This window comes from Protobothrops mucrosquamatus, unplaced genomic scaffold (genome assembly GCF_001527695.2).
Source record: "Protobothrops mucrosquamatus isolate PMUCROS unplaced genomic scaffold, P.Mucros_1.0 scaffold202, whole genome shotgun sequence".
In the NCBI taxonomy this organism is placed as follows: domain Eukaryota; kingdom Metazoa; phylum Chordata; class Lepidosauria; order Squamata; family Viperidae; genus Protobothrops; species Protobothrops mucrosquamatus.
The window spans coordinates 154,981-182,849 of NW_015386557.1; the positions used below are offsets into that span (position 1 = coordinate 154,981).

Genomic DNA, 27,869 nt, shown 5'->3' on the forward strand with positions numbered 1-27,869 from the left:
ATCCCAGGTAAATGATATTGCACTGTATTCTTATATTCACATTCCTTCACAAATAGGGCATAATTCTGGTAAATCTTCCAATAATTTATAATATTAGCCAATATCTGAACATGTTCCCATTCCTTCAGATGCTCTACTGTAATTTGAGGATGCTTCCTCATATAAATAAAAATAATTCCTAAGGGTTAAAGCCTTTATGTTAAATATATCTCAATTTTCTATAAACAAACATGTAAATACAGTATATAGGTACAGCTACATTAGCTCTGATTAGAAGGCGTAGTCTTTTTATTCCAGAGCAATTAATGCTGCAAATAATCTGATTTGGAAGTTTATCAGACATCTAATATCTCCTGGTGATTACTACTTTACCCATTAGCGGTGGTTTTTAGAGCAGAAACTGCAGAGCAGTGTAACTGTGAAAGAGTGTTTTCTCTGTCATGTATTGATCTGTGTTTTCCTTTTTTTTAAAGCTAGCTTGGAGTCTAGAAAACAAGTTGATGGGAGGGGAGCTTGTTAGATTTACCAGTAAAACAATACCACATAGTATTGGACAATTTGCTGAGTTACCTTTCTTTCTTTCTCTTTCTTTTTTTTTTCTTTCTCTCTCTCTCTTTTTCTTTCTTTCTTTTTCTTTCTCTCTCTTTCTCTTTTGTATTGTATGTGCTTTTTGTTTTCTAAATCTGTGCCTTTTTCCACAGATTTATCGTCTGATGAAAAACTGTTGGGAATCTGAAGCTTCATTCCGCCCAGCCTTTACAAATCTAGTGCCCATTCTCAAAGCCTTCCATGAAAAGTACAAGACCCAGGCCCCTTCAGTTTTCAATGTGTGTTGATGAGAATGAAGAGATTTTGTACCAAAGACCAAAGTCTTATTTGCACTCTGTGTCCTAGTGCTTATATGTCTGAAAAACCACAGTGCCATGAAAGTTGCTTCCAAGCGACAGTGATCTTGGATTCTGACTTTCGCTATTTTGCGCAATGTCCCTGCATTGCCTGGGTTTTTTTGCACTTATCAAATGTGATGGGGCATAAGGAAATGCCCATCCAATTTCTTTGTCTAGCTGAAAGGCAAAAGCTGCTTATGAAACTTTGTCCTTTGCTACATCCAGCTGGGATGCAAGTCATTTGTAAAGTCTCATTATGAGATGCCCTGGTACAGGAAAACAAGTTGGTATCTAATGCATTTAATGGACTCTTGAGCTTATGGTCCGATGCAGAGTATGAAATTGTAATTCAAAGAACCTTGAAAATGGAACGCAATATTTGATTTGCTATTTGAAAAACCTGTTGTATCACATAGAATGGCTTACCAAACAGAATGAAAGGCATTTATTCCCCAATTACTCTTTTTACATCTCTTTATCACCCATAGCATAGCATTATTTGCACATTTACTTGGTAAGTGTCACTCATCTGCCTATGTGGAGTTAGAAGCATCCTTAGCTGACTCAATGCTGGAGAAGGAAATATCTGATCATGTCAGTTTCCAGAGATTTTTGTTCCCAAAGAACAATCCTTACTGTCTCCCAGAGAGATGAATCAAGAATTTCCACTAATGGGGATTTGCAGCAACTGCCGTATTTCCCTTTAAATTTTCTAAGAGCTCATTGTTTTTTAAACTGATATAAAACAATTGCATTTTTTCTTGGGCTGAGAACCATTTCCCAAACTATTATTGGATTGAAATGACCAATCCCAAAACTTCACCCCCACCTATCCCCTGGTGTTTGCCAGTCAAAAACTTTGAATTTGAAGGGAGTTGGAAAGAAACTATAGGCCTTAAATAATACTGAAAATGAAGACAAGAAATGACTTTTGATCACTAACTAGTTGCTACCTTCTGACATGTAAGCTTTATGTAGCAAAATAAAGGTGGCCTGAGCTGGTAATCCCACATCCTGGGAAAAAAAAACTAGCTGCCGTATAACCTCAGAACAATTGTGATTCCTCTTCTTTGTTGTACTGTCATTTTGCTTCCCAAGTAATTGGAATAATTGTTTTCATTGTGAATCTTCAGCTTGTTTTTCCCAAATTATCTTTCAAATGAAGTTCATCTTTCATAGATGTGTATCAGAACTTGTTGGGAGTGAGACTACAGGCTCTAGGTGATATAGATCTTGATGCACTGCGGTCAGCACACCCAATGGCTTCAGTACTGATTTCTTACTAATGTGTATTCCTGGTTTCCTGGCTTTTTGTAAGTGGGGGTTGATTTTTGCCATGTTTTGCCAATCTAAGATTGCAGAACATTGATGAGCTGTCTCACCTGTGTCACTTAGTTTAGAGCAATCTTATTGCCTTATAGAAGAGGACAGATTCTAGTCATAGTCACATTGGCCTCCATACAGTTCCTCATTTCTAAAAAATTTCAGAATTAAGTATTTCTGTGATTATAACAAGCAGGGTGATGTAAAGCAGCTTATTTATTAGCTGTGCCATTCCTGCCAGTGTCTTTGAGCTATGAATATTTGAGGTCACTGCTTATTCTTCAGCATTCTATCACCATTTTGCTTTCTTAAGATTAGAAGTAATCACTTTTTTCAGATTGCCATTTGATTTGAAGTATACCATCAAGAAAGTGATGAAGAGAAAATGTATAGACAATAGGATTCCTGAAAGTTATTGCTCATTTTCACTGAGAAAGCTGTGTAACTGGTATCCATAAATGGTTTCAATTCTCATTTGCTCTGAATTGAAGACAGAGAGAATATTTTAAGACACTTAATGTTGAGTCTTTCCTTTCTGGAACTTATTTGTATAACACATGAGAAAAATACCTTTGTGCATAATTTTGAAAATTATTTGAGGGATAATTTGGGGATTTATATATTCAACTTATTTGGTTATCCAATTCATAATGTGATTTTAGGTAGCTGAAGAAGTTGGCAGTCTGAAAGTAACCCTAGATACAATAGGACAAATAGACAGAAACAAACATTTGCTTGTCCTCTCAATTGTACAACAGGGTCTGATAGTATACAGCTTTGCGTGAGCATGTGTTGATTCCCCTTGTTTGAGTAATCAATTTTATAAAGTAATAATGGGGTACTGTGCACTTACTTTAACATTATAACAATACAGAGAAGGTTTTTTGAGAGCAAGAGCTCATTAGTTTGTAGTCTATTGAATGAGGAGGTGATAAGCCGCCTGGGAAAGCCAAGGGAAATCATCAAAACAATTAAAAAACGAAAATTAGAATATTTCAGACACGTGATGCGACACCCAGAAAAACACGCCATACTCCATTTAATCCTCCAGGGAAAGATTGAAGGCAAATGAGGTCCAGGCAGAAGAACATCATGGCTTCAAAATCTAAGGGACTGGTTTGGACAAAACTTAGCAGCACTTTTTCGTGCGACTGCTGATAAAACAGGATCGCCAACATGATCGCCAATGTCCGATAACGGATATGGCACAAGAAGAAGAATTGAATGAGGACCTGGACCAGGAGTGAGGAAAAACCTTTTAGTCCTGATTTGAACACCGAAATCATCTGAATGACTTTGGGCCAAGAAGGCAATGCGAAATCAGTTTTGCAAGTATTGCCAAGAAAACTGCATAGAGACCGACTCAAAGGCAAGCATATGCACACACATACCAAAAACCAACCCTGAGTTATTATGGCTCATGGCAATTTCATTGATTCTTTGGGGATTATTTTATTATCCGTGTTGATATCTGTAAGAGATTACCTGGAACTGCTGACTAAGGTCTCATCATCAAATATCCTGTTTTAACTTTTTTTTCTATTAAAAGCTGTTCTGTCCTGCTCATGCACATGCACATGCACATGCACGCACACACACCACAGGTGTGTAAGGAGTCTTTATTAAGGCTTCTGAGCCTGAATTGGTACTCCCCAGCAATTCCCTGTGCCAGCAGCAGCTCAACCCCAGTGAATTCCACAGGCTACTCAAATGAAGCCAATACAAGTCCTCAAGGCAAAGGTGAGTCCAGTCCACTAGGCAAAAGCAAGTTCCCAAGGCAAAGGCAAGTTCCAAGACAAAGGCAAGTCCAGGGGCAAAGGCAAGGCAACAGCTGAAGTGATACGAGGCAAGATCACAGCAAAGAAATGAACATGTTGTTCCCAGCATTGTTTCCATCTGTCTACCGTACTAAATAACCAGCTTCTGGTGTAGCCATCAAAAGGAATGAGGCTGCCTCCTCATGAGTAATCAGGCTGACTTTAGCTGCTCCTGCCTTTTCTCTGCCCTACATGTTCTTGGATCAGGTGCAGAAGGCAGTTCCTCTTCCTCATCGCTGAAGCCTTCCCCACCTGAAGCCTCAGGGCTTCCTGCTGCAGCTATGTTTCAGCCAAATCACTCTCAGATAGCTGCTTGGAGCCATTGACCAACTCCCCTCCTGACGTGCCCAGAACTGGTTCATCCTCCTCCAAGCTGATATCTGGAGAGGTATCTGGGGAGTGATCCCCAAAGCATATTAGATGTTTGCCCAATCTAGATCACCAACTGAAATGCAATACCACCAGAGAACAAAATGATTTGAAGAGGGTTGAACAATTTGTTTCTGAATTCATTATGACTTTAACTTTAACTTTAACTTTAATCAAATTTCTACCCCGCCCTTTTCCCAGCGGACTCAGGGCGGCTTACAGCCATTTAAAAACAGATACAAAATACAATAAATACTAAATTTAAAATGTAATTAAAACGAAATATTAATTGGCCTTTCTTTTTAAAATTGTTTTAAAACCAAATTTAAAATATCCCTTAGGCCAGACCTGCTAGNAGGTGACAAGAGCATGGGTGACTGTGCGCAAGGCGTCCCGGTCCAGAAAAGGCCGCAACTGGTGAACCAGGCGTACCCGGTAAAACGCCCCCCTGGCCACGGCCGTCAACTGATCTTCTAGTGTCAGCCGTGGATCCAGGAGGACACCCAGATTGCGAACCCTCTCCGAGGGGGCCAAAGTTTCGCCCCCTATAGTCAGACTAGAACTCCAGGTGACCTGATTAGCTCAGAGTATTTTATATCAACCCAAACTGATATTTATTTTTTTACAATATATATTTGATACAATATGACACATATATGATAATCTATGGCCATATCTATTTAACTTTCAGTACCACCGTTCCTCCTAGAGAATAGAATGGAATGGAATAGAAATGGAATAGAATAGGAATAGAATAGAATAGGAATAGGAATAGATTAGACCTTGGAGGTCTTCTAGTCCAACCCCCTGCTCAGGCAGGAAACCCTTTACCATTTCAGACAAATGGCTGTCCAGTCTCTTCTTAAAAACTTCCAGTGTTGGAGCATTCACAACTTCTGGAGGCAAATTGTTCCACTGATTAATTGTTCTAACTGTCAAGAAATTTCTTCTTAGTTCTAGGTTGCTTCTCTCCTTGATTAGTTTCCATCCACTATTTCTTATCCTGCCTTCAGGAATTAGAATAGCTTCTTCTTGTTTGTGGTAACCCCTGAGATATTGGAACACTGCTATCACCCCTAGTCCTTCTCTTCATTAAACTAGACGTACCCAATTCCAGCAGCCTTTCCTTATATATAGTTTTAGCCTCCAGTCCCCTGATCATCTTTGTTGCTCTTCTCTGCACTCCAAGATGGTTAAAAAAGACCCTGAAAACTATAGTCATTAAGTAATGTTGAACGTAAATTATGGCCCGCAAAAAATGAAACAAAGTTGAGGTAAGTTACATTCTCCGAGTCTAACAAGATTCTTAGTGATTTTATGAGGAGAAAGGGATGAGAGGGATCTACTATAATTTGAGCAAAAATCGAGAGACCGCTAGATGTTTTTTCTTTGCTGCCAGGTTTTTTTTTGCCACTCTATATAATTCGACCTATTAAATATCATACCTCAAGGCAGGCTTCCTCGAAATAGCCCTACATCTTAATATGCCGAAGATGTGATGTCATTATTTCCTTTCCATAATTAATAGTCTTGTTGCGTATTACAGCACTGAAGTATCACGAGCCTCGATGTTTTTTCTGCAAAAAAGAAAACGGCTGACCTTCCAGGCAACTTAGATGATGCACAAAATTGTCCTAACACGAATGGCTATGTTCTCCTTTTCACTTCCGCCCAATCCTCCCTCTCTCTTATTTCTCTGACCCCTTTCGCTGCTGCCCAGATTTCAATCAAATCTGCTTAAGCAGCGAACACGCCTCCGGACTGGGCGGGATCGAGCGCGGAACTCTTTATTCAGTACTGTGAAGAGTTAATTCACACTCAAGCCTCTCATTGGACAACCCATCTAACGGCTGTCCGGGAGGTGGGCGGGGAACTCCAGGACCAATGGGGGCCTGGCATGATACTGACGCCATTCTTTCCCACCTCCCTCTGCCGGTGGTGTTAGCTTGTGAGGTGGAGGTGGTGGTGGAGGAGGAGGAGGAGGAGGAGGAGGAAGAGGGCAATTGCTTCCTAAGATGGCGGCAGTAGCGGCTTTTGGTGGGGTAGGTGATGGGGCAGCCACCTCTTCTGGGTCGCTTCCAGGTCCAGATCCAGGCTCGGCCAACGCCCCTGAAGAGGTATTGCTGCCCTTGGAACCGACCGAAATAGCGAATCGCCTGGAAAGAAGCGCCCGACAGTTCCGTAACCGACGCAAGGTGCTCATTCGCGGACTACCTGCCGATGTCGCCAACCAGGTAACCGAAGGGAAAGTGAATTGGGGCATGGGGGGATGTTTGAGGGGGATCCGAGCCAACCAGCAGGTGAGAAGGTAAGGAAGAACAGCTGCTGCCCGCACTGATTCCTGATGATACGTACTGTCCTGACATGGACGGAAAACAAAATAGACATTTTTTTTTCCTTTTTCGCGTTTTTTCCCTATTTCTCGGGAGCAGTTGTGAACTCTGAACTCACTTTATTGTATTTAACTTACAGCTTGTGATAAGCCGCAATAAATGTGTGACTTTTTAACATGCTGCAAATGTGTGTGTTGCTTTTATTATACGGGTTTATTTAGGCTTGGCGGTGGATGTATGTGCGCATGTGTGCTGCTTTCTTTTCAGTTTGGTTTTAATAAAAGCTATTTTGTGTTTCATGTAATTGACGTGTAAATGATAAAATCAGTGATCTTAGATCCAGCAATTCTTAGTTCTTGCCAGTATTATAGTTTGTTTGCAAATCATGTCTGAGTTACTACATACATGCAAACATATCTAAAAAAAAAACTTGTCAAAGGTACAGTGCAAATGTATTTGGTTATGGCATTTGAGAGTCCAAATATATGAATTAATCAAAACTTGATTACAGTTATAGTTACTAATAATCACTGGACAGTGATTGCAACTATGAATAGCTCACTTTTATATCTAGTTGGACTTTGTAAATGAACTGTGACACACCCACTCACACCCATTATACTTAGTATTTTTTTTCCAGTTCTCTTTTCTTTTCTATGGCTCTCTATCCTCTAATTAAATAACATGTGATGTATCTTCTGTGTGACCTTTTGTCCATATAACTCTGTAATAATAAATCTGCTGGCTTTTAGGGTAACAATAGACTATAGTTTTGGCAGCAGACAAACTGATACATACCTGTTTAACTGCTGCAGTCCAGAGAGTGGTAGAGAAATGTACTGCATTGCTTTTCATAGATACTTGAATGAGCTGAGATCACACAGTGACGTTAAATCAGAAACAAAAGGAAGTAAAGAATTTACTAGACAAATGCTTATGCAACACACTATATTATATGTTGCTGAAGGCTTTTCTGTATGTACAATTAAACCAGTTGCGACAATCTTAACAAAAGATATGAAACATGAAAGTACTTACTATACAGTAGTAGAAAATCATACAGGGAATGAGGAAAATAGAATACTGTAGAAGGAAGCAGTACATTTATAGCAGGTCATTTTGACAAAACCAGAGAATTTAAATGGTGCTTCAGTGGCCAGGAAATAAAGCAAATATGCTCTTTTAATAACTTATATTTGGTTATACATTTGTATACAATTTATGTGAAATTCTCACAAGCAGCCAGTTAAAATTTTACTCTGTAATAACTTTTTCCCCTTTTCAGCTAAGGAAATAGAACATCTTAAAACTTATATAAGGACAGCCAAAACCAAATATTGTATGGCTTAGAATTTTAAGAAACTGACTGATTGAGAAATAAATAAAAAGCTCTTGAGATTCTACACAATCGTGTCAGAAGATTCCTAGTCCTTTCGTTGAACTGAAATTGTAATGTCATGTACTAGGATATCATCTATTTCGGGCTATTGGGAACAGCTGAGAACAAGAGGGTGGCCCCAACCTTGTCAAGCAAGAGGAAATTTATAGCCCCTTTTTACGTATTGTGATAATCAGTAATATGGCTTGTTTGGTTTGGGCTTAGAATATATGTGAACCAGACAGTGATTTATAGTTTATGACTTAGGGAATATTAAGAAGTTATCAACTGTAATTTAGTCAAAATATGATTAGGCAAACTGGCTTAAGATGAGCAAACCCAGCCATAGAATTTCCCTTCTTAGAAGAGATCACAGCTTGCAAGAAGATGGTGCATCATGTTTAGAATAGAGTAGAATAATAACTTTATTGTCACTTTGAATGTACACTAATCGGCATACATTAAAATGAAATTTTGTTGCATTCAGCTCTCAAAGGGTCACCACCTCCGATACACATTAAATAAATATGACAAAAATAAATAAATACAGAATTATGCATATGCCCACATATATGACACAGAGAAACAACAATAGTCCAGGTTATGTAAATGTGCATGGTGAGAAAAACGAATCTTGCAAGTTTACCAGAATACCAGGGAGTGAGCTTCCTATGATCTTCTCGGCTGTCCTTACCATTCTCTGTATGGACTTTCTATCTGAGGCACTGCTGCCACAAAACCAGACAGTGATGCAGTTTGTTAAAATGCTCTCAATCGTGCCTCTGTAAAAAATGGCCAGGACAGAAGGAGAAAGATGTGCTTTCCTCATCCGACGCAGGAAATGCAGGCGCTGGTTTGCACGCTTCACTAAGGATGACGTGTGGAGAGACCAATTCAGATTGTTAGTTATCTGCACCCCCAGATACTTAATACTGTTGACCACCTCCACAGCTGCAGCCTTGATACTGAGTGGAGTATTACAAACATAGGTAATTTCCAGTGGTTTCATGTTGATACTGAATAACATAAAGGACAGCAGGGAACGATTAGATCCTAACGATAGCAATTCTCTAATGTTTTCAGTATCTTTAGTCAACATGTAATCCTAGTACTTGACTTATGACCACAATTGAGCCCCAAAGTTTTGTTGCTAAACAAGACAGTTGTGAGTTTTGCCTCATTTTATGATCTTTTTGCCACAGCTGTTAAGTGAATCACTGCAGGTGTTAAATTAGTAATATGGCTGTTAAGTGAATCTGGTTTCCCCATTGACATTGCTTATTGTAAGATGCGACCTTACAATAAGCAACCGTCATAAAAACATGTCAATTGCCCTGAAATTTGATCAAATGACTATAGGGATGCAGTGGTTGTAAATGTGACAAACAGCCATAAGTCACTTTTTTCAGTGACCATTGTAACTTCCAATGATCGCTATACAAATGGCTATAAATTGAGGACTACCTGTAATCATTAATATACACACTGTGTATGGAAGAAAATTTATAGAATTCTTTTTTGTTTGTTTGTTTGTTTTTTCTTTAGCATGACATTACTGCTGCTTTATAAATTCCAGAAATCCAGGTTTTTAGTAAAGCTGTTATGTACTGAAAAACAAAAAGTAAGAGAATTTCTATTATTCTGAAGTTAGATCAATCAGGTCCAGATGTTTTAATAAGTTATACTATAAATGCCAGCAAGGCTCTCATTAATACATGCATATTGCAAAAACCAAGCCAAGTTGGCTGAGAAACAGTAAAGTTTATCATTCTGCAAATAACCCATGGCTGTTATGTTTATTTGAAGGACTAGTATAACCTTGCAGAATACTTCCCGTGTTGTTGCTTAATCTCCTAATATTTTAATCTTTTTCTTTAGTGAAGAGGGGGTTTGCAGTTGATTGCCATTGAAATGCAGTTTATCAATGATTGGATTGGCCTGTGGTATATTCACATAGTTTGTCATTAAAAAAGACTGCAACTTTCCCTTTCTGTTCCTTTTGTATGAATTCTGTTTCCCTCGCTTATAGTGGCCTTCATGCTGAAAATAATATGTGGCTGCCCGGACACTAGTATTTTTCTCCTATGTACTTAACAAAAGCCTGAAGTAGATTGCATACTAGATCAGTTGTAGGGAACTAGGAAAAGTGCTAACTTATTATATTTATCTTTTCCTTCAGAATGGCACTTAAACTAGCTACCATTGTTTAATTTGTATTTGATTAATTGAAAGCATGTCTTTTTCTTCTAAATAAAACATTAATTTTCTTTCATCCAGTCTGTTACTAGTTCAGGCTGTCTGTTATTAGTCCAGATACTGCTGTAGGACTGAACAGACTTCCTGGATTTCAATATTTGAGGGTTATAGCTACAGGTGGAAATGTAATATTTGGATTCTAGGTTTACTCATTGAAAAATTAAAAATAGGGTCTTGTCAGTTTTCCAAAATTCCAAGCTACATTCAATCACCAGAAAGATGATAAATTGGGACATGATAGCTCTTTAATGCTGCCATATCTTTATTTTAAGTTTGCGTACCACTAGTCAAAATCTGCAGTTTATACAGCAAATTTTGTGTTGGTATTGCTCATGGTACTTCAGTTTGTGTGTCATCATAGGCATGCTTATGAATTGTCTATTTCTCTCTCTCTTTTTTTTTTTTAAAAAAAGAAATCTCCATAATTTTAGCAGAATTATTGGAAAGTTTGAGGAAACCATATTGCTCTGGAGAATATTAGAAAACAATGCAAACTCTTTGGCTTTTATCAAGAACAGACTATTAACAGTTTTAATCTAAGATAATATATTAGTAAACATTGTGGGACGTGTTGATTAAATTGATGAGGAAACAGAGTAGAATGGGTGAGAAAATCTTACCTAGGCAGGTTTAGGTTTGTTAAGAAGTGGCTATGTGTACGTGAGTGCTTATATAACAATCTAATAGACAACTTTTAGGAACTAGGTCTAAAAGAAAGTGAAAAATGAATGCCTGGTCAAAGCCATATTGCTAAATAAGAAAGTAGCAAAATTCAAAAATTGAGAAAAACAGAATAGATGTGATGTGAAACAGGTATCTCCCCTATATGTTTGGTTAAAGCTAAAATAATTTATTTAAACTCCCAAATATTGGTTTGGAGAAAAGATATTGAAAAGATGAAGGGAACATAATTTGATAAGAATTTTTATTGTGAGGAATATATTCTGTAGTTTATCTTATGAAATGCAGAATTCTGTACGTGTCTGCCTTGAGATGTTGTAAAAGGGCAAGTAAACCAAACTATGTTGATAATGACTAGTGAACCTTTGGGGGAAAATTCAGGAGAAAACATATTGGGAATACTGTACAAACTTAATTTGTAGCGATATAAGGCTTTTTAGAAAGTATTCCTCTTTGGTGCAAAATATAGATTACCTTGGCTCAGAATGCTGGAATTTTTTGTCTACTTAAAGCTGGCAAGTTAGTCTTTAAATGGAAAGTGTGCTAATGTATTATTTTTCACACTGGCTTTAATTCTTCTACATTCTCTGGCCTAGAAACCAGGAGATTGTGATTTCTAGTCCAGCCTTAGGCATGAAAACCAGCTGGGTGACCTTGGAACAATCTGCACTTTCTCAACCAACTCACTTCACAGAGTTGTTGTGGGAAAAATAAGAAAGAGGAGGGAGTATTAGATATGTTTGCTGCCTTGAGTTGTTGATAAAATTAATAGAAACAGGATATAAATAAATAAAAATTCAAGGGTTTAATTAAGTGACAATCTATGGCCAAAGGGAGGATGGAAGTAGACATGAACCTCTGCCCTCTATAAAGGATATCTGGAGGTTCTGCTGGCATCTGTCAGATTGTTTTTTCTTGTATATCAGAAGGACTTTTATTTTTTAAGAAAGTAATCATTGAAGGTCTACTATAGGCAAGCTTTCTATGGAAAGCTCTATGAATTCATTGCAATTAAAAAAAAAACAAACTTGCGATACTTGAAAAGACTTAACAGTTTGGTTTTCTTTTGGTGAAAGCTTTCATGAAATGTGCATCTTATTATGCCTTCATAAAACTGCAGTTATTCCATTTTCTCCAGCATTAATTATTGCTGCATAAGACTATCTCAAAGGATGTGGTAGTTCTACATACTTTTTGAATACTGTCCTTTATCCGCCTTCCTAAGTTTAATAAGAATCTTTTATAAGATTCATATTAATTTCCATATGTAACGCTCTTAAAATACAGTATCCACTATTTACTACATTATTTTCTATGCATTTTGTGCATTGATACTATTGTGAGATGATCCTTCCTAAAAAGAAAATTTAAATTGAAAAATGAACTTTTTTTAAATGTTGCAGCCAGGTAGAAAATGTATAGTTTTCAGAAAAATAACGAAGTTGTAAAATAATATTTCTGTACTTTGAAATTAAACTTGAGCTATGATGTAAATAAAATATATATCCTGATAGTGTGAAAGGGGAAAGGCTGTCTTGAAACTCAAACTTCTCATTTAGAGTCCTGATTTAGCTCTTTTTGTCTGAAGCATTCCTTAGACTCATATTTTCATAATGTTTATCATAATGTATTCCAATACAAAAGGAGCTCATTTAAACTGGGATATGAGAACCACTTTCTTGCTAAGTCACCAGTGTTCAGATTTTGTGATAACGTAAATAATGTCAAGTATAATTTTCTGAATATAGATTGCTGCAGTATAACTGCATTAGGTCATATTCTTTGCATTCCAGTGGTTGCAGCTCTGACCATATTTTTTCCCCAGGAAAAGCTGTGGAGGAAAAAAAGCAGTTGAAAGCTCTGGATAGCTACTGCCATGTTAACAGTGTTGTGTTCAAAAGATTAGTAATCTGACTGATTACTATGGAGCATTCTGTGTTCCTCTTTTTGTACATCAGTTGCCTTAATAGTCTTCACTCAAAGCTTTGTAGGGGTTCTTGATACCTCTCATTTGAAACTTGCATAAAACACACTTCTGTCAGTTATTGCCAAATATCTAGAATTTTCCTCTATTGTAAAAGCTTCTAAATATTATTGAACAACCCATTCTTCCTATAAGGAAGAACTACAACAAAATAGCATAAGCATATTTTAGTGTACAATAAGTGCACAAGATACACGCACAGACCATTCTGTTTCAGAATTAGGAGATTTAACAATAACTATGCTGTTTGAAATACTGTATATTATCCAAATGTGCTTGTTTGTCTTTTAGGAATTGATATTACACAATTGTGAATGGGAACTGCTTAATTATGACCAAAGATTAGATGTACATTAAAATGGGAAAATTGTACTTTCTGCTTTTGAATTGGCTAATGGCCTTCTGTTTCAAGATTGAAATTTGAAAATCATACAGGAACCAGCTCAGTGGGAGAAGCTACAGCATTTCTGCACATTGTAAAAGTTCTGTCCTTTGGCTCCTCTTTAGGTGGCTTTTGTAGCTGTTTAAAGTATTTCTGAATCACAGTATTTCTTTGAACCTTAACCAAATAAGTTAAAAGCAGCTTTTCCATAATAGTCATACTAAAGTAGAGATATTTACAGATTCTAGATCAGGGGTCACCAACCCTAGTCCGTAGACCAGCACCGGGCCGCGGCATGCCAGCAACTGGTCCGCACAGACAAGCAAAGCCCCATCCATGGGATGCAGGCAGCACACAAAACCACGCACCATCTGGTCCTTGGTTCCCAAAAGGTTGGGGACCTCTGTTCTAGACAATGCAGCGAAGCAACTTTTGATTTTAAAACAGATCCCAAGAGATGAGGGAGGGGAAATATCAACTTACAGTTCCACTATTTGATTTATATTGATGTTATTCTACATGTCATATAAATGTATTAACTAATAATAAGAAAAAATACAATATTAATCACATATGCTGAACATTTATTAGTGTTAATGACTAGGCTTGATCTGAGCTGAAGAGATTTGCCTGTAAGTTTGAAATTAAAGCTGAACTAAAACTAACTCTTCAGAATAGGATTAAAGTAAACAAATTGAAAATAGGTGAAATTAGAATTGTCTGCTATTCTATAACAATTTCTAATTTAAACCAAAAACATTTAGATTTTTTTAATTTAAAGAATAAAAAAACCCTCTGTGATAAAACATCCTATTTTAATTTCTGCCCAGTCTTGAGGATCATATTTATATCTGTATAATATAGTGGTTCTCATCAAAAAATAGAATCAACTTTATGGGAAATTTTATAAATTATCCAATATTCCATTTCAACAACTAGTTGGTAAAATTTGACCCTGTGATAGATTTTTAATGTTTGGTTGGGATCTCTTAATTTCTAAGTTCTATTGCTTTCTTCTGTAGTGTCATAAAGGTGCTTCTAGAATTGCCTTTAATTGTATTTGTTTTTCCAAAAGCACAAATAACATTGTGTCCCACAGGGTTATGTTAATCTTATGCTAGAGGAATGCACTGTTGTATTGTTTCAAATTTTCTGAAGGAGGCATATTTCAATCAGGTTTCTCAAATGTCCATTTATGGAGCAGACTTTCCTTTGAAGCATTTTTTTCCTGTGTCTGAGCTATGGAGAAGAATCAACTTTTGCAGAAATATGGGGAATATGATCTTGAGTGAGTCCCATTTGGTATGTGCTTGAATTGTACAGTTTAAAGTTCATAAACTATTTGAGCAGAAAAGTATAGCAATTGAAGATACGGCAAAACACCTGCTGATTGTATAATTTAGTAAATAAATGCAGATTGCAATATCATCTGCAGATGAATGCTTAGTTCTGACTATATTCATGTCTCAAGTAATATGTCACAATTGGTGGCTTGTATGTTTGCTTATTTTTTTCAACAAAAACTGAATTATAGTTTCTAATACTTGACTATAGTCAACTCCCCCCCCCATAATCCCCAAATCACCAACTTTAAGGATATAGGATTTTGTGGTTAATAAGTGGAAAATGAAATATTTACATTTGCAGTGCCATTTCACCTATAAATGGTTTATCAGATCTGGGCTGGAAAAAAACATGACAGCAAAGAGGTATAGGAAACAACAACTATTTGCTAGCGGTAGCTGAATTTCTGTAATACTAGAGTACTGTATACAAAGGCATACGCTAACTACAGTTACCAATTTTTGTTCCTGAATGATAACAGTTATTCTACTGCTTAAAAAAACACAGTGCCCTGAAGGGTGAAGAAATGTATAGTGATTGTGTTAAACTGCTGGCCTGCAGGCCAGATGTGTCTTGCCGAAACTGTGCCCATCCCATTGCCGGCAATGGAAAAAAAAGTCGCGATACGTCGCGACACATCACGTGACATTGCGAGTTTGACACCCTGGTGTAGGTACTATCTTGTGATGTCCTTGTTCATGATCAAATTGAGTTTATACTTTTTGTTAGGAATTCATGCATGCTTTTGCTTATCTTCCTTAAGTTTTTCTCATTTTATTTGGTACTAGACAGTCCTGTAACCCATTCAGTCATCCTTGGAGAAAAAGGTAGTACAGTCTGTGACCAGAATGAACATTGTATTTTAGCCTTTTTTTTTTTTTGCCTAGTGATGTACACAATCATCTAAGAACAGTACATATCATAATAGAAAAAATAATTCTAATGACAAACAAACTTCTATAATAAGTCAATATTTACTTACCTAAACAGATAAAGAGGATGACCATAGACAGACAAAAAAATAGTGGGAACGGGAAAGACTTCCAACTTCCTGTCAGATTCACTATTAACTTTGCTTGTGGGAAGGTGGCAGGGAATGTCGAAAATCACAGTCACATAACCGCAAGGATACTGCAGCAGTCACAGTAAATAAAACTGTTCTGAACATCATGGAAATTTCAATTCCACAAGAGTAATGAGTCCAAGATTTATTATGCATTCTTTAAATTAGTGGATTTTAGATACCTTGATTCAAAAATTGCTGCAATATAATCCACTGTTTGGACTAACCCAGGGGTAGGCAACCCTGGCTCTTTTATGACTCGTGGACATCAGCTCCCAGAATTCCTGAGCCAGCACAGCTGGCTCAGGAATTCTGGGAGTTGAAGTCCACGAGTCATAAAAGAGCCAAGGTTGCCTATCCCTGGACTAACCTAAGGGGATAAACAGACAAACACAATGATAGTTTTAATAGTATATAAAAAATAGAACTGTGTGTCTGTATCTGTTCTAGAAGCTAACAAATTTTGATTTGTCTGACATAAAAAGTAAATTCCAGTTTCATGATGATATAGAAATGGTTTGTGATTTCCTTTTATACCTTCACAGTAAAAATAAACTTGAAACAGTTGACCCTTGTAGTTTGATTTGTGATCAGTTCATTTTATTTGTTTAGTATTTAATGTCAAATCATTAACAAAATATTGGTCAATTTGGAAATAGCATTTGAGTTTAATATTTACTTATATTATCTTAAAATATAATGATTAAAACAACTTCTTTAATAGCACATTTATTTGCTTTAGACATTGAGAATCCTAAAAACAAATGTATATGTGATGGCTGAGTCAGTAGTAAAATGCAGTCATAATTTCAACTTTGATCCAAATTGATAAAAAATATAATTTCCCTCAGGTGTAGTGCTCTCTTTAATAAGAGATTATTAACACATTTATGACTATTTGAATCACTGTGCTCTGTTAATCATTGTTTATCCAAATCTGTATGTATTTGGAAATAATCTTTGTTCAAAGCACTGATTATGCTTTCACATAATTTTTGTTAAAATTGTGGATATCATTCTCTGACATTTACTATAAATATGTTCTCAATAGTGCTCTGACTTGGCATTGTTCTGTAGATTTTTGAAAAGGGAGTGGAGTGATGTCAGGAAGTCATTTAATTGAAAATAAGCAATTCTTTCATGTTTTTCCTCTGTGATTTATTTTGTTAATTTTATGCAGGAAATTCATGATCTTTTGAGTGATTATGAACTTAAGTACTGTTTTGTCGACAAATACAAAGGAACTGGTGAGTAAAATTGCATTTATAAAGTGCTTTGCTATGAATTGAGGGTGGGCTTTGTTTAACTCTTGATGGAGATGTAACAGTCTACTTGATGGACTAGCTCCTACTTCCTGAAATTTAAAAAATAATTTCAGGACTAAAGCCCAATGTTAATGGGGAAAAGCTTGTCTAATATTTCATTTTTCTTGCTTGCTTATACTAATGTGATCATCTTGTGGTGGTGTGTCTTAGTCTTATTGTCTGAGTGTGATTTGTCTGAGATGGTATAGGTTCTCCTGCTTGAGTGGGAAGCTGGACTAGAAGACCTCCAGGGTCCCTTCCAGATTCCTATTCTATTCTATTGAAGCCTGTTTGAGGTGGCAGTTGGAAAATTAGGAGCCAAAATACTTTGAGGTCTTGTATGCTCAGTCTGGAAGAAATATTTGCTATATCATTTCAGAGTCTAGTATTTGTATGCATTAGAATATTTTCAAAAACAAGGCTTGTGGCCAACTCAAAAATTTGTTTCAAAATTGGGCCATTCGTTCCATTCTAACACTGGATTGGAATGTCATGGATAATATACCTGGATCTTACCACCCTAAAACAGAATGCCCTATTCTTGAAATAGAGGATTTTAATAGCAGTTGCATTATGTTAAAAATAAGCTAATGGTAGTGGAATAGTATTTTTAAATATTGTCTGCTGTGCTCTCCCTAAAATTGAAAAAAACTACTGTGGTAAAGGAATGTTGTATTCTGCATTAGTTTTTAATCACTAAATTTAAAAAGCACTGTTCTCCCTCTCTGAAGCTGAGTTATTTGATACATTAATATATTAGTTAGATCAGTGTAAAGCATGAATGCATGCATTTTCTGATTTAAAAAATTACTTGGTTGTGACAAGCATTAACTGTGATTAATGCTTTATTGAGATTCAGGGTAGGAACAAGCTATCAGTAGCCCACGGCAGCTACTTTTTTTATCTACTTGCATTGCATTGGGGTGCAGTTTCTGAGGTTAGTATTCTAAAAGAGCCTGTCTTTTGCCTTTCTGTAGATCAGTGTTTCTCAACCTTGACAATTTTAAGGCATGTGGACTTCAACTCCCAGAATTCCACAGCCAGCATTGCTGGCTGTGGAATTCTGGGAGTTGAAGTCCACATGCCTTAAAATTGTCAAGGTTGAGAAACACTGCTGTAGATAGATTTAAAACTGCTTGATTAATATTTTCTTCCCAAAATAACAAAATATACAGTATATCTAGCTCTAAGAAAGACTTCAGATTAAGATTCCTATGGTGTCCATAATTCTGTATCAATCAAAAACAAAATGTTGTACTAGAAATATGCTTCAGATATGTTTAATATGGCAAATACATTACTGAAAGGTGCACAGGAAGATGAGCAGAGCCTCGTCTCAGTGCATTTTCATGATCCTAATTTTTTTTTTTGCTTTGAAGTGCCTTTAAAATCCAGTATAAAGATAAACTATAGAGGAAAAACACGTATTTTTGCTTAAATCAAAAAGGTCTTTGATAGAATAACTTGTAGGAAGTGAAGAATTTGACATCTGTGAATTAAAAAAACAGATCCTCTTATACATTGGCATTCTTCTCCTTTGAAAATTAGGGAAACATAAAGTGCTAGGAGAGAAGGAGAGAAAACAATCTTTAAAAATCCATGCCTAGCTTAGTACAATGCTGACAGTTGATATATGTTGTTGGTGTTTCTTTATTTTACAAAATAACATGTATAAGGACAAGTCTTTACAAGAAGAAGGTTACAGTCTGAAGTGATAAAATAGAGGCAGCAGATGAAAGTTCTCTAACACAATTGTCTTCTTGAAATGAATCTGACTTGATTAGTATCTGGATCCTTTACACTACTCTTTACATGACTTTCATAATCATGGAGAAGAAAATATAAATGTAAATAAAGAATTAGGGGGAGGAAAGGGGGAAAAATCCACAGCCATGCTTGACAGCTTTCTAAAGGTATTTATTGTCCAGTCAATATAAAAAGACAAAGTGATTTTTTTCTGACTAGTCGACCAAGACCATTTTTTTTATAATTGTGTAAATGTTCTGTCAGAAATCGTTAAGAGAGCTGTGCTTATATGTTTGCTGTGGAGCATTTTGCCAATTGCCTTTATATCCCCCTTTTCTTGTAGCTTTCGTCACCTTATTGAATGGGGAACAGGCAGAATCAGCCATTAAGAAATTTCACTTGAGCAAGCTACGAGACAAGGAGATTACAGTACAACTACAACCCACAGATGCCCTCTTATGCATTGCCAATCTGCCCCACCTTTACACACAGCAGCAGTTTGAAGACCTGGTCCGACCGTTTGGGAACTTAGAGCGTTGCTTCTTGGTATACAGTGAGAAAAGGGGACACTCGAAAGGTTATGGTTTTGTGGAATACATGAAAAAGGATTCAGCAGCCAGAGCAAAGTCTGACCTATTGGGCAAACAGCTGGGAACACGGACTCTGTATGTTCATTGGACAGATGTCAACCAATTGACTCTAGACCTTATTCACTCAAAATGCTTATGTGTAGATAAATTGCCCCACAGTTATAATGATCTTGAAGAACTGAGGCAAACTTTCTCTGCCATTTGTCCTCCAACATTCTGTCAGGTAAGGATCTTAGTCCTGGGGGGAAATAGGCTGCTTTTCTGGTGTCTGTTATTGCAACAACTGCACATGACTAGCTGACTTTCCACTATGTAGATTTCCTTTTCCCAAGATGCTAGGTTGTGTTGCTTATCCCTTGTCAAGCTGTAATTAAATATGGATTGCTCTTATGAATGCAACAAAACGTACACCCTGTACAGCAAGGAAACTAGCTGCTTCTCCTTGTCCCAATTTCTTAAACATCTGGAATTTTCTAAGCTTAAAGAAAATGCATATTTCTCAATATTAATAATTGAAAGTCTTTCTGCTATAAATTTGGTGAGAACATTCAGTTTACAAACTTCTTTCATGCAATTTGTGGAAACTTCCATTGCTTTATCAGGTTTTGGCAGCAGTTTGTTCAAGAATCAACAAAAGAAATATACATAATTTTCATGGAGAATATCTGTTTGGTCATCAAGAGTTGGCAATGGCTTGTTGGCACATAATTTAATTAAATGCACATTTATAGAATAACACTAAAAAGGGCCTGATATAATTTAAAGATCCCCACCCCAAAATCACCTTCTATATGTCAGCCCTGATATGTTTTTCAATGTTAAGAGGAGCCCAAAAATCACATGCCTCTGAGGTCCAACAGAGCATATTGGTATATGGGCAGGAGAGGCACATGTTAATGGATGGTGGTATTTCATAGAAGCCTAGTTGAGTGACTGTAAAATTATAATTCCTTAGACCTTCCAGTTCTTAGCCTTTGCCTCCCCTTTTTAAGGATTTCACCAAAGAGTAGATAGAAATGAATCCTTAAACAGATTCATTTTTGAAGGATGCCATGGATTCTGCAGTTTTGTTTCCCTTTAATTGGTTTATATTTGCCAAGCAACTTTTGAACAGATAATGTTACCCTTATGGTCACCTAATAATAACAATACGGACAAAATCTGCTACATAAATAACCTGACTAGGGATGAACTTACATGTTATGTCATAAACCATGGTCACATAACATGACCCAGAATGACAGAAGCCGCATTGTTTATTTGAATGACTAGTACAAAACATGTTGGTTGCATTATTGTTGGTATGAATGTTCAATAAGAAACTATTGAAGATTTTGCTTAGGCACTTACATATAAAAAGACAAGCATTTTTTATGTGCATAATACTTCTATTGAAACAGCACATAAATTAGTTATAGCCTTGTGTAATTTCAGTAGCAAATTAAAAAAAAAACAAAGTTGAAAAAGTTGAAAGGCACAGTACTCTAGTTCAGATGCAATTTCATTTCTTTGCAATGTTTTGCTTAATATTTTATTTAAACAAAATACATGTCTTCTGGGGAATGTTTTGATTGCACTAGAGATTTTTGCAGTGAGGAAGAAGTCAATTGCAAAACCCAAAAGACAAAAAGAAGAGACATTAAGTCAGGAAAGTCTGACTTATCTCTCTAGCCTCCATTTTCCAGAACATATGTTTTTTATATTTATATTAGTTTTATTTATATTCAACTGTCTGCTCCTCTGGCTGGGTGCAAATAGTGTCCTCAGCCAAAAACAAAGTAATATAAACAATATTATAGCTTAATGAGATATGTAAAGTCAGCCTGTTTATAACTCCCAACTAATTCAGGAAGACTTGCTGATTCCATTTAAAACATGAAGTAACTAGGTCATTTTCATAGCGCTGTTTCCCCCCCTCCCCTTTCACACAGCTGGCATGTGGTCAGGATGGGCAGCTGAAAGGCTTTGCAGTCCTGGAATATGAGTCAACTGAGATAGCAGAGATGGTTCAGCAGGCTACCAATGGCTTTCTACTTGCTGGAAACCATATCAGAGTCTCTTTCTGTGCTCCGGGCCCTCCTGGACGAAGTATGCTAGCTGCTCTGATAGCTGCCCAGGCAACAGTAAGTCTCAGCTTGCAGTACTGATTCTGTTTATAATTTGCCTCTTGGTAATCAATGCCATATGTCATGCATTGTTATTTTAATAATTTCATTTTGGCCTGGAGCAAACTATGCATCTCGTTGAATGACACAGGCCTCTTTACTTTCATTGTAGTTTAACAAGCACTCCTTTTCATCAGTTGTCTTTTAGTCATGATCTATGCTTTATAGATGTCATCTGTATTATCCAATATTTTGATAACCGTATTTCCAGTCACCCCTCAAGAGGTAACACAAAATACCGGTATATCTTGCAGGAACTAGAAGTTTTTTCCATTGGTTAAAATAACAAAAAAAAATGGACTACTGCTTCACATTGCTGTAATCATTAAATCCTCAACTTGCACATGGATGCCCTCTTCCTGCATATAAGAGCCACGAATGCTACATCTCTTTCTCTGTCAAAGAATCCAGATGCCTTTTTGATTCTACTGTTATCTTTTTCAGGCACTTAACCGTGGGAAAGGGCTTCTACCTGAACCCAATTTTCTTCAGATTCTGAACAGCCTGGGGAATCCTTCATCTCTCCAACTCTTACTCAACCCCCTACTTCATGGAGCCATTGGAGGAAAGCAAGGTAAGCTCAGATAAAGAATTCTGAGTCTGAAAGCTACTTCCAGGCTTGACCAATGTGATATTTAAAAGCTTCCAGCCTAAAGCCCATTGATAATACTTGATTTCCTCTCAATATCTGAGTTAGAAAAGCAGTATGGTATAAATACTTTGTACTTAGAAGCTAGGCTTGGTTTCTGATGTTCTAAACCAGGGGTGTCAAACTGCCGGCCGGTTGCATCATGCAGAGGCCACGCCCACCCCAGTTCCTGCAATGCAAAAAAAGTTGTGATACGTTGCAATACGTCATGTGATGTGGCGAGTTTGACACCCATTTTCTAAACTAACCAGTAACGTAGCTTAGAAAAGTGAAGCATGGGTTATGCCATACAGCACTTTTGTGAGGCATTTCAGTCCTTCCTAGACTTAGTAGGTTAAGCCATTCTAATGTATACATTTTTCATTTTTTTAGACAAAGCCAAAATATTACTAAAACTCTTTATTAGGCTACCCAGTGTGATTGTGCCAATCAATCAATGTGCCAATGCTATCAGGCAATAACATTAACAGAAACATTTGGGGGGGGGGAAAGCCCTTGAAATTCAGTCATCAAAAGCCAAATTCAATAAGATATGAGCCTCCAATGACTAAGAATTTCAAAAATTTGTTTTATCTCATACTTTTTGCAAGACTTGGTTATTCCAGCGTGCAGGACTGGCCTAGGGTAATTTTTAGGGGGGTTTTAATTATATTTTAAAATTTGGCAAATATTTAAATATTCCTTTTAATTAATTTTAAATTTGTATTGTTTTGTATGTATTTTAAATAGATTGTCAGCCGCCCTGAGTCCTACGGGAGAAGGGCGGGATATAAATCCAAATAAATAAATAAATAAATAAATATTAGTAGGCTGCCCTGCCATTTTTCCTAATGGGATGAATTAAACTATATTGATTTTCTTTCAGGAATCCTTGGAGCACCACCAGCAGTATCTCTTCTAACCAACCCAGCTCTGTTCACAGCTCAACTTCAGCTGGCACTCCAGAATCAGACACAAGCACAGCAGGTGACTTGTTCTCCAAGGATACAAATAGAAAAAGAGTGTTAATTTTTTGTCAAGGAATGATTGCTGTACATAGCTGCTTATCCCACCATTCACATAAAACAAAATCAGGCACAGAATATATCCCTTCTTTGTCTAAAGTGCTCATGCAAATGTATGACTCAGTTCTTTCTCAGAGTTACTTTTGTACTTGGAAGTCCATGGTGTGTATGTGTGCATATAACCAAACTTTATAGTGGTCATTTAGCCTTTCAAATCAAAGCAACCTAGTTGTATGTTCAGCAACTGCAACTACGTTTTGCTGTTTGTGTAAAATACAGCAGTTTGCATTATTGCATCTGGTGATAGAAATGTCCTTAGGCACTTGCATATATGCATAGAAAAAGTGCAGTGTAAGCTTTGCTTTCTAACTATCTCTTTCTCAATAGCTTTCCTAGCTTTTAGTTATTTCTAAATTTCTTATTTCTGGTCTTTCTGTGCTTTCTGCTCCAGAAGGCATTTCTTGGAAACTTGCTCTTAGTCCAGGTCTGGGCACAACTCCTGCAGAACAAGGAAAACCAGGCCATATTCCATGTGAGTGCAAGGCTTGGTCTCTGTGTGGAAATACACTGATTGTGTGCACATGTGTGCAGTGTTTGTGCTCAGTGAAAGGTGCACTGCAGTGACCATTTTCCAGCCTTTCTCATACCGTGGCCTCAATGCAGAAGATGTACAATGTACTACTAAACTTTTAATTTCAGCCTAGCAACTTAATGTTTAAAGTAGGATTAAGTAACTAGCATGTTTTCTTGCCATAACTTTGTGCAAGTCTTTAATACAAGCCCACTATGGATCCTCAGAAAGCAAAGGATGCTAAGGAGATCTTAATTCAGTATGTAGGTTTACTTTATTATCTGTGTATCTCTTTGAGTGCAGCTTTGTGTACTCGGAATTGGGTACTTTTGGATTCCTGAGATGATAGATTTTGTCGTATCAGCTAACTGAACCGATGAGACATTGTGTATTTTATAAATCATATACAAATAAGATCTAACTTCTATATATGGGCAGTTGTTTCAGAAAAATGTAGTATTTTTCCCCGTATCTTATTAATTTCAGACATAAAGATATCAGATCTGTTTAATACATTTCTATTTCCAAGAGCCTCCTGGTAGTATTACATTTAATGGGATTGATCCAATTTCATTGAATTTATGATGCATTCCTGTGTTTTTCTTCATATTCTAGGTTCCCTAGAAATTAACTGCCTTTGTGGGCTCATGTTCTGTGTTTAGCACTTCGGGTTTTCAGAACTGGACTTTCTAGGTTTTGCCTACAATTATAAATAGAAGAAACCAGGACAAATGCCTGATAAAATATGCAGTAGTTTGGGGTGAAATTGTAAGGAAGTTAATTGACCTTTCATCTTGTGGTTTTACATATGGCTAATATTCTTGATATTGTACCTCAGTTACAAGAGGATTGCAAGCTTTCAGTTTGCTTTGAGATAGAAAACACCTATTATAGCAATGGAAGAAAATGGCAATCAGAACTTTTGGAACTAACTTTGTCTGTATGCCTGTCAAAAAATTGATTGGTACTGCAGTTCAACCTTTCAAAGTAGTAAAAAAAATGAGATACTAAACTAACCACTTGTGCTGTGGAATCTTGTCTGTTTAGATCCTGTTTAAATCCTGTAATTTAGACTGTTTGTGGCAGCTAAACTCAGTCAAGGTCTTTCACTTTACAAAGGGATTAAAATTTTAAATGGATATATCAAAGTCATCAGGACACTTACTTCCTCCAAGTATTCTGTTTTTCAAAACTTGTAGAGACGTATTAGCACTCCTCTGCCAGATGTTTTACATGATATCTAAGGATCCAGTTTCTGGCTCTCTCATAGACCATCCCAGGTCACTTGAAGTATACGTGGCTATATTTCTTTCTGCTTAGTTCGCTTAGTTCACCTTGCTTGACATTAGCTGCTTGTGGCAGGCTTATAGTTTGGTCTTGCATGATTTTTTTTATGCATGTATGTATCCTTTAATCTGAATTGTTGAAGCCTCTGACTTGTTTGCAGAAACCTGGAATCTTGGGAGAGTCTCCTCATGGTTCCTTGCAGCACAATCCTATGGGGATGTCAAACCCTCCAGCTTCTCAGGCCGGAAATCAGTTGTTAGATGAGATGTCCTCAGGTAAGTGCTTAGTTATACATGCTCTATTAAGAAAGCTTCCAATCTGTAGGCTTTAAGCAGGGGTTTCTGGTAGACGTTGAGAAAGTTTTCTCGATAAAACAGAAAGATATAGATTGCAGAAGGTTCCTGCAGTCTCGTAGCAATTGTCTCATAGCAAGCTGTTGGAATGCTTCATTTTCTCATTCAGCTAACTTTTCATTTGCTTAACTGAAAGGAGACTTATTTGAGTTGAGTAGACAGTGGTAAGATGGCCTTCAGATGGAAACTGATATTTTTGTTTTGATTTTGCCCTGGATTTCAGTATAGTTTTTGCTGCTCTTCTCAGAAACTTGGTGAAAGTTCTATTGGTGGGAGTTCTGTAACTGCTATAGTTCTGTAAATCCATGCCCTTTCTGTCTCCCGACTGTCTGGAAAAGAATATTGTGCTGAGCACAGGTAATAGACTACGAATACAAACAAAAATTTATGGCACTTTTTTAGCCTTAAAGTAAAAGAGGTGAATAGATTATGACTAGAAATATGCTTTTATTTGTGGCCATGTAGAACTGAGGTTTTTCTATTACTTATATATCTGTATTGGCAAGCTGCCAAGGAATTCTTGAATAACCTTTGGAGCCTCTATTTCTAAAGATGTTTATTAAGACTGGAGGATATCAAGGTTTGCTATTAAATGCTCCTTAAAATGCTGCCCATCAAATGGTGATCATGTGTTCAGTAAATAAACTGATGTCTTAGCCCTACCATCTAATTCTGATAGCTAGCATTTGGATATACTCTTTACTGGATTCATGTTTTCCCAGGTGGTTCTTTGCCAGCTGATGTTTCCCCAGGACCTGTGAAATCTAATGTCTTGCCATCTTTCCTGGGACCATTGGCAACGGAGAGGGAGAATGCTGCAATGGGAACTCAGGCACCCCAGCTGACTTCACCTGGCCTACAGGGTCTCACTACCTCCATTTTGGGATCTATGATCAGTGGGCTTCAGAAACCCTCTGATAACAGATCAGACAATGGTCCTCATTTAGCTAATGTAAGTAGGACCATCAAATTTAATATTCAGCACCTGCCTATGTTAGTGAAAATCTGAGCATTTATTTAATGGTATAATTTTATCATTATTTACTGTAGTCATTTAGGAGTATGACAAACGAGAAACTCTTATTTTTTTGTGATAGAGCTCTTTGCCCAGTGCACTGACTAATGCTCCCCTTTCCTTTTTATCCCCAATGCTTGCAGATCTAATTTCATTAAGGATTCTTTATTTTATTTTGCTTTTATGGTTATGATACTTGCAGACATTAAAATCTGAATGCAAAATAACTGCTTTCATACGATAATTTATAGAGCTGGAATTAAAGGTAACTGCCTAGTTTTTTTAACTACTAAAAATTTGGAGATTTTATCTGTTGCTACCTAGGTAATTAAACCAGGGCCAGACTTAAGCGACTTGCCTTAATTGAAGTAAACTACATTCAGCAGTCCAGGAAATGGTGACTATTGCAATTTTTGCTTTCAGGTTTCTCTCCTAGGAGAGCCGCCGAAAGACTTCAAGATTCCTCTCAATCCATATCTAAATCTGCACAGCCTTCTCCCTAGAAGTAAAGTTGGAGGTAAGCAGCAATTGGCAGGAAGGGTAACCAAGAGAAAATATTTGCTCCCCAATTAAAAACATGTTTAGCCAATATTTTTAAAAAATAGGTAGGAATTTTGGATGTGGCAGTTCTCAATTTTTGAAGGATGCCAAGTGGGAAAAGACTGTTCTGAAATAATACTTTTAACCGGGGTTTGCATTTATTCTTTGCTTTTCTGTTTATTCCTTAGCTGTCGTCCTCCCATCCTGGCAAATAGCTTTCTTTGCTAAGTTTGGGATTATATAAATTATTTAGTTTACTTGTTTTACTAGTTTGTATGCTCCTCTGGTCATCAACTGACTCTGAATGGCTTATGCTCTCCTACATAAACAAGGTTAAACAACATAAATGATTAAAAACTAAACATTTTTATGCTGAGGAATGATTTCAGGAATGGGATCTCAGAAATTGGGATCATAGCATAATTCATAAGACAAATGTTCATATTTTATTTGGATTGCTAAATTAGTCAGATGTGCACATGTTTTAAAGCTGGGAGGAAATTGATTTATATTTTAGAGTAGGGATTCACAACATTGTGGTACTACGATTACCTCAAATACTGAATTAATTGCATGGATTCCCATATGATAAAGCTAGGCAAGAAATGAATATACCACTGAGCAGGATTGCAGAGTCCACAGGGTGGAGATTTCAAACCACCTTTCTCAGAAATCTCTTGTTCTACATACCCTGGTTAGGCTTCCATCTCGTGCTTTGGGGTGCTGTGGTGACTTAATAGTTCTTGCTGCCACCGTGTACAAGTAATCCTCAATTTACAACCACAATTGAGCCCAAAATTTATATTGCTAAGTGAGACATTTGTTAAG

The 27,869-nt window shown here is 36.8% G+C and overlaps 2 protein-coding genes across 2 annotated transcripts in view; both read left to right on the top strand.

The window, feature by feature from the left end:
- Nucleotides 1-2,004, top strand: part of TYK2 (tyrosine kinase 2) — a 39,679-nt gene extending 37,675 nt beyond the window's left edge. The window contains exon 24 of the mRNA XM_015813917.1: nt 702-2,004. Within this exon, the coding sequence (XP_015669403.1) occupies nt 702-836 (135 nt within the window). The 3' untranslated portion in view covers nt 837-2,004. The remainder of the gene's footprint in view (nt 1-701) is intronic.
- A 4,395-nt stretch (nt 2,005-6,399) lies between these two features.
- The window catches only part of RAVER1 (ribonucleoprotein, PTB binding 1), a 29,876-nt gene continuing 8,406 nt past the window's right edge, over nt 6,400-27,869 (top strand). The window contains exons 1-9 of the mRNA XM_015813918.2: nt 6,400-6,630; nt 16,998-17,064; nt 19,211-19,680; nt 21,389-21,580; nt 22,067-22,196; nt 23,137-23,237; nt 25,294-25,408; nt 26,209-26,438; nt 26,925-27,018. Coding sequence (XP_015669404.1) covers nt 6,412-6,630; nt 16,998-17,064; nt 19,211-19,680; nt 21,389-21,580; nt 22,067-22,196; nt 23,137-23,237; nt 25,294-25,408; nt 26,209-26,438; nt 26,925-27,018 — 1,618 coding nt within the window. The 5' untranslated portion in view covers nt 6,400-6,411. The remainder of the gene's footprint in view (nt 6,631-16,997; nt 17,065-19,210; nt 19,681-21,388; nt 21,581-22,066; nt 22,197-23,136; nt 23,238-25,293; nt 25,409-26,208; nt 26,439-26,924; nt 27,019-27,869) is intronic.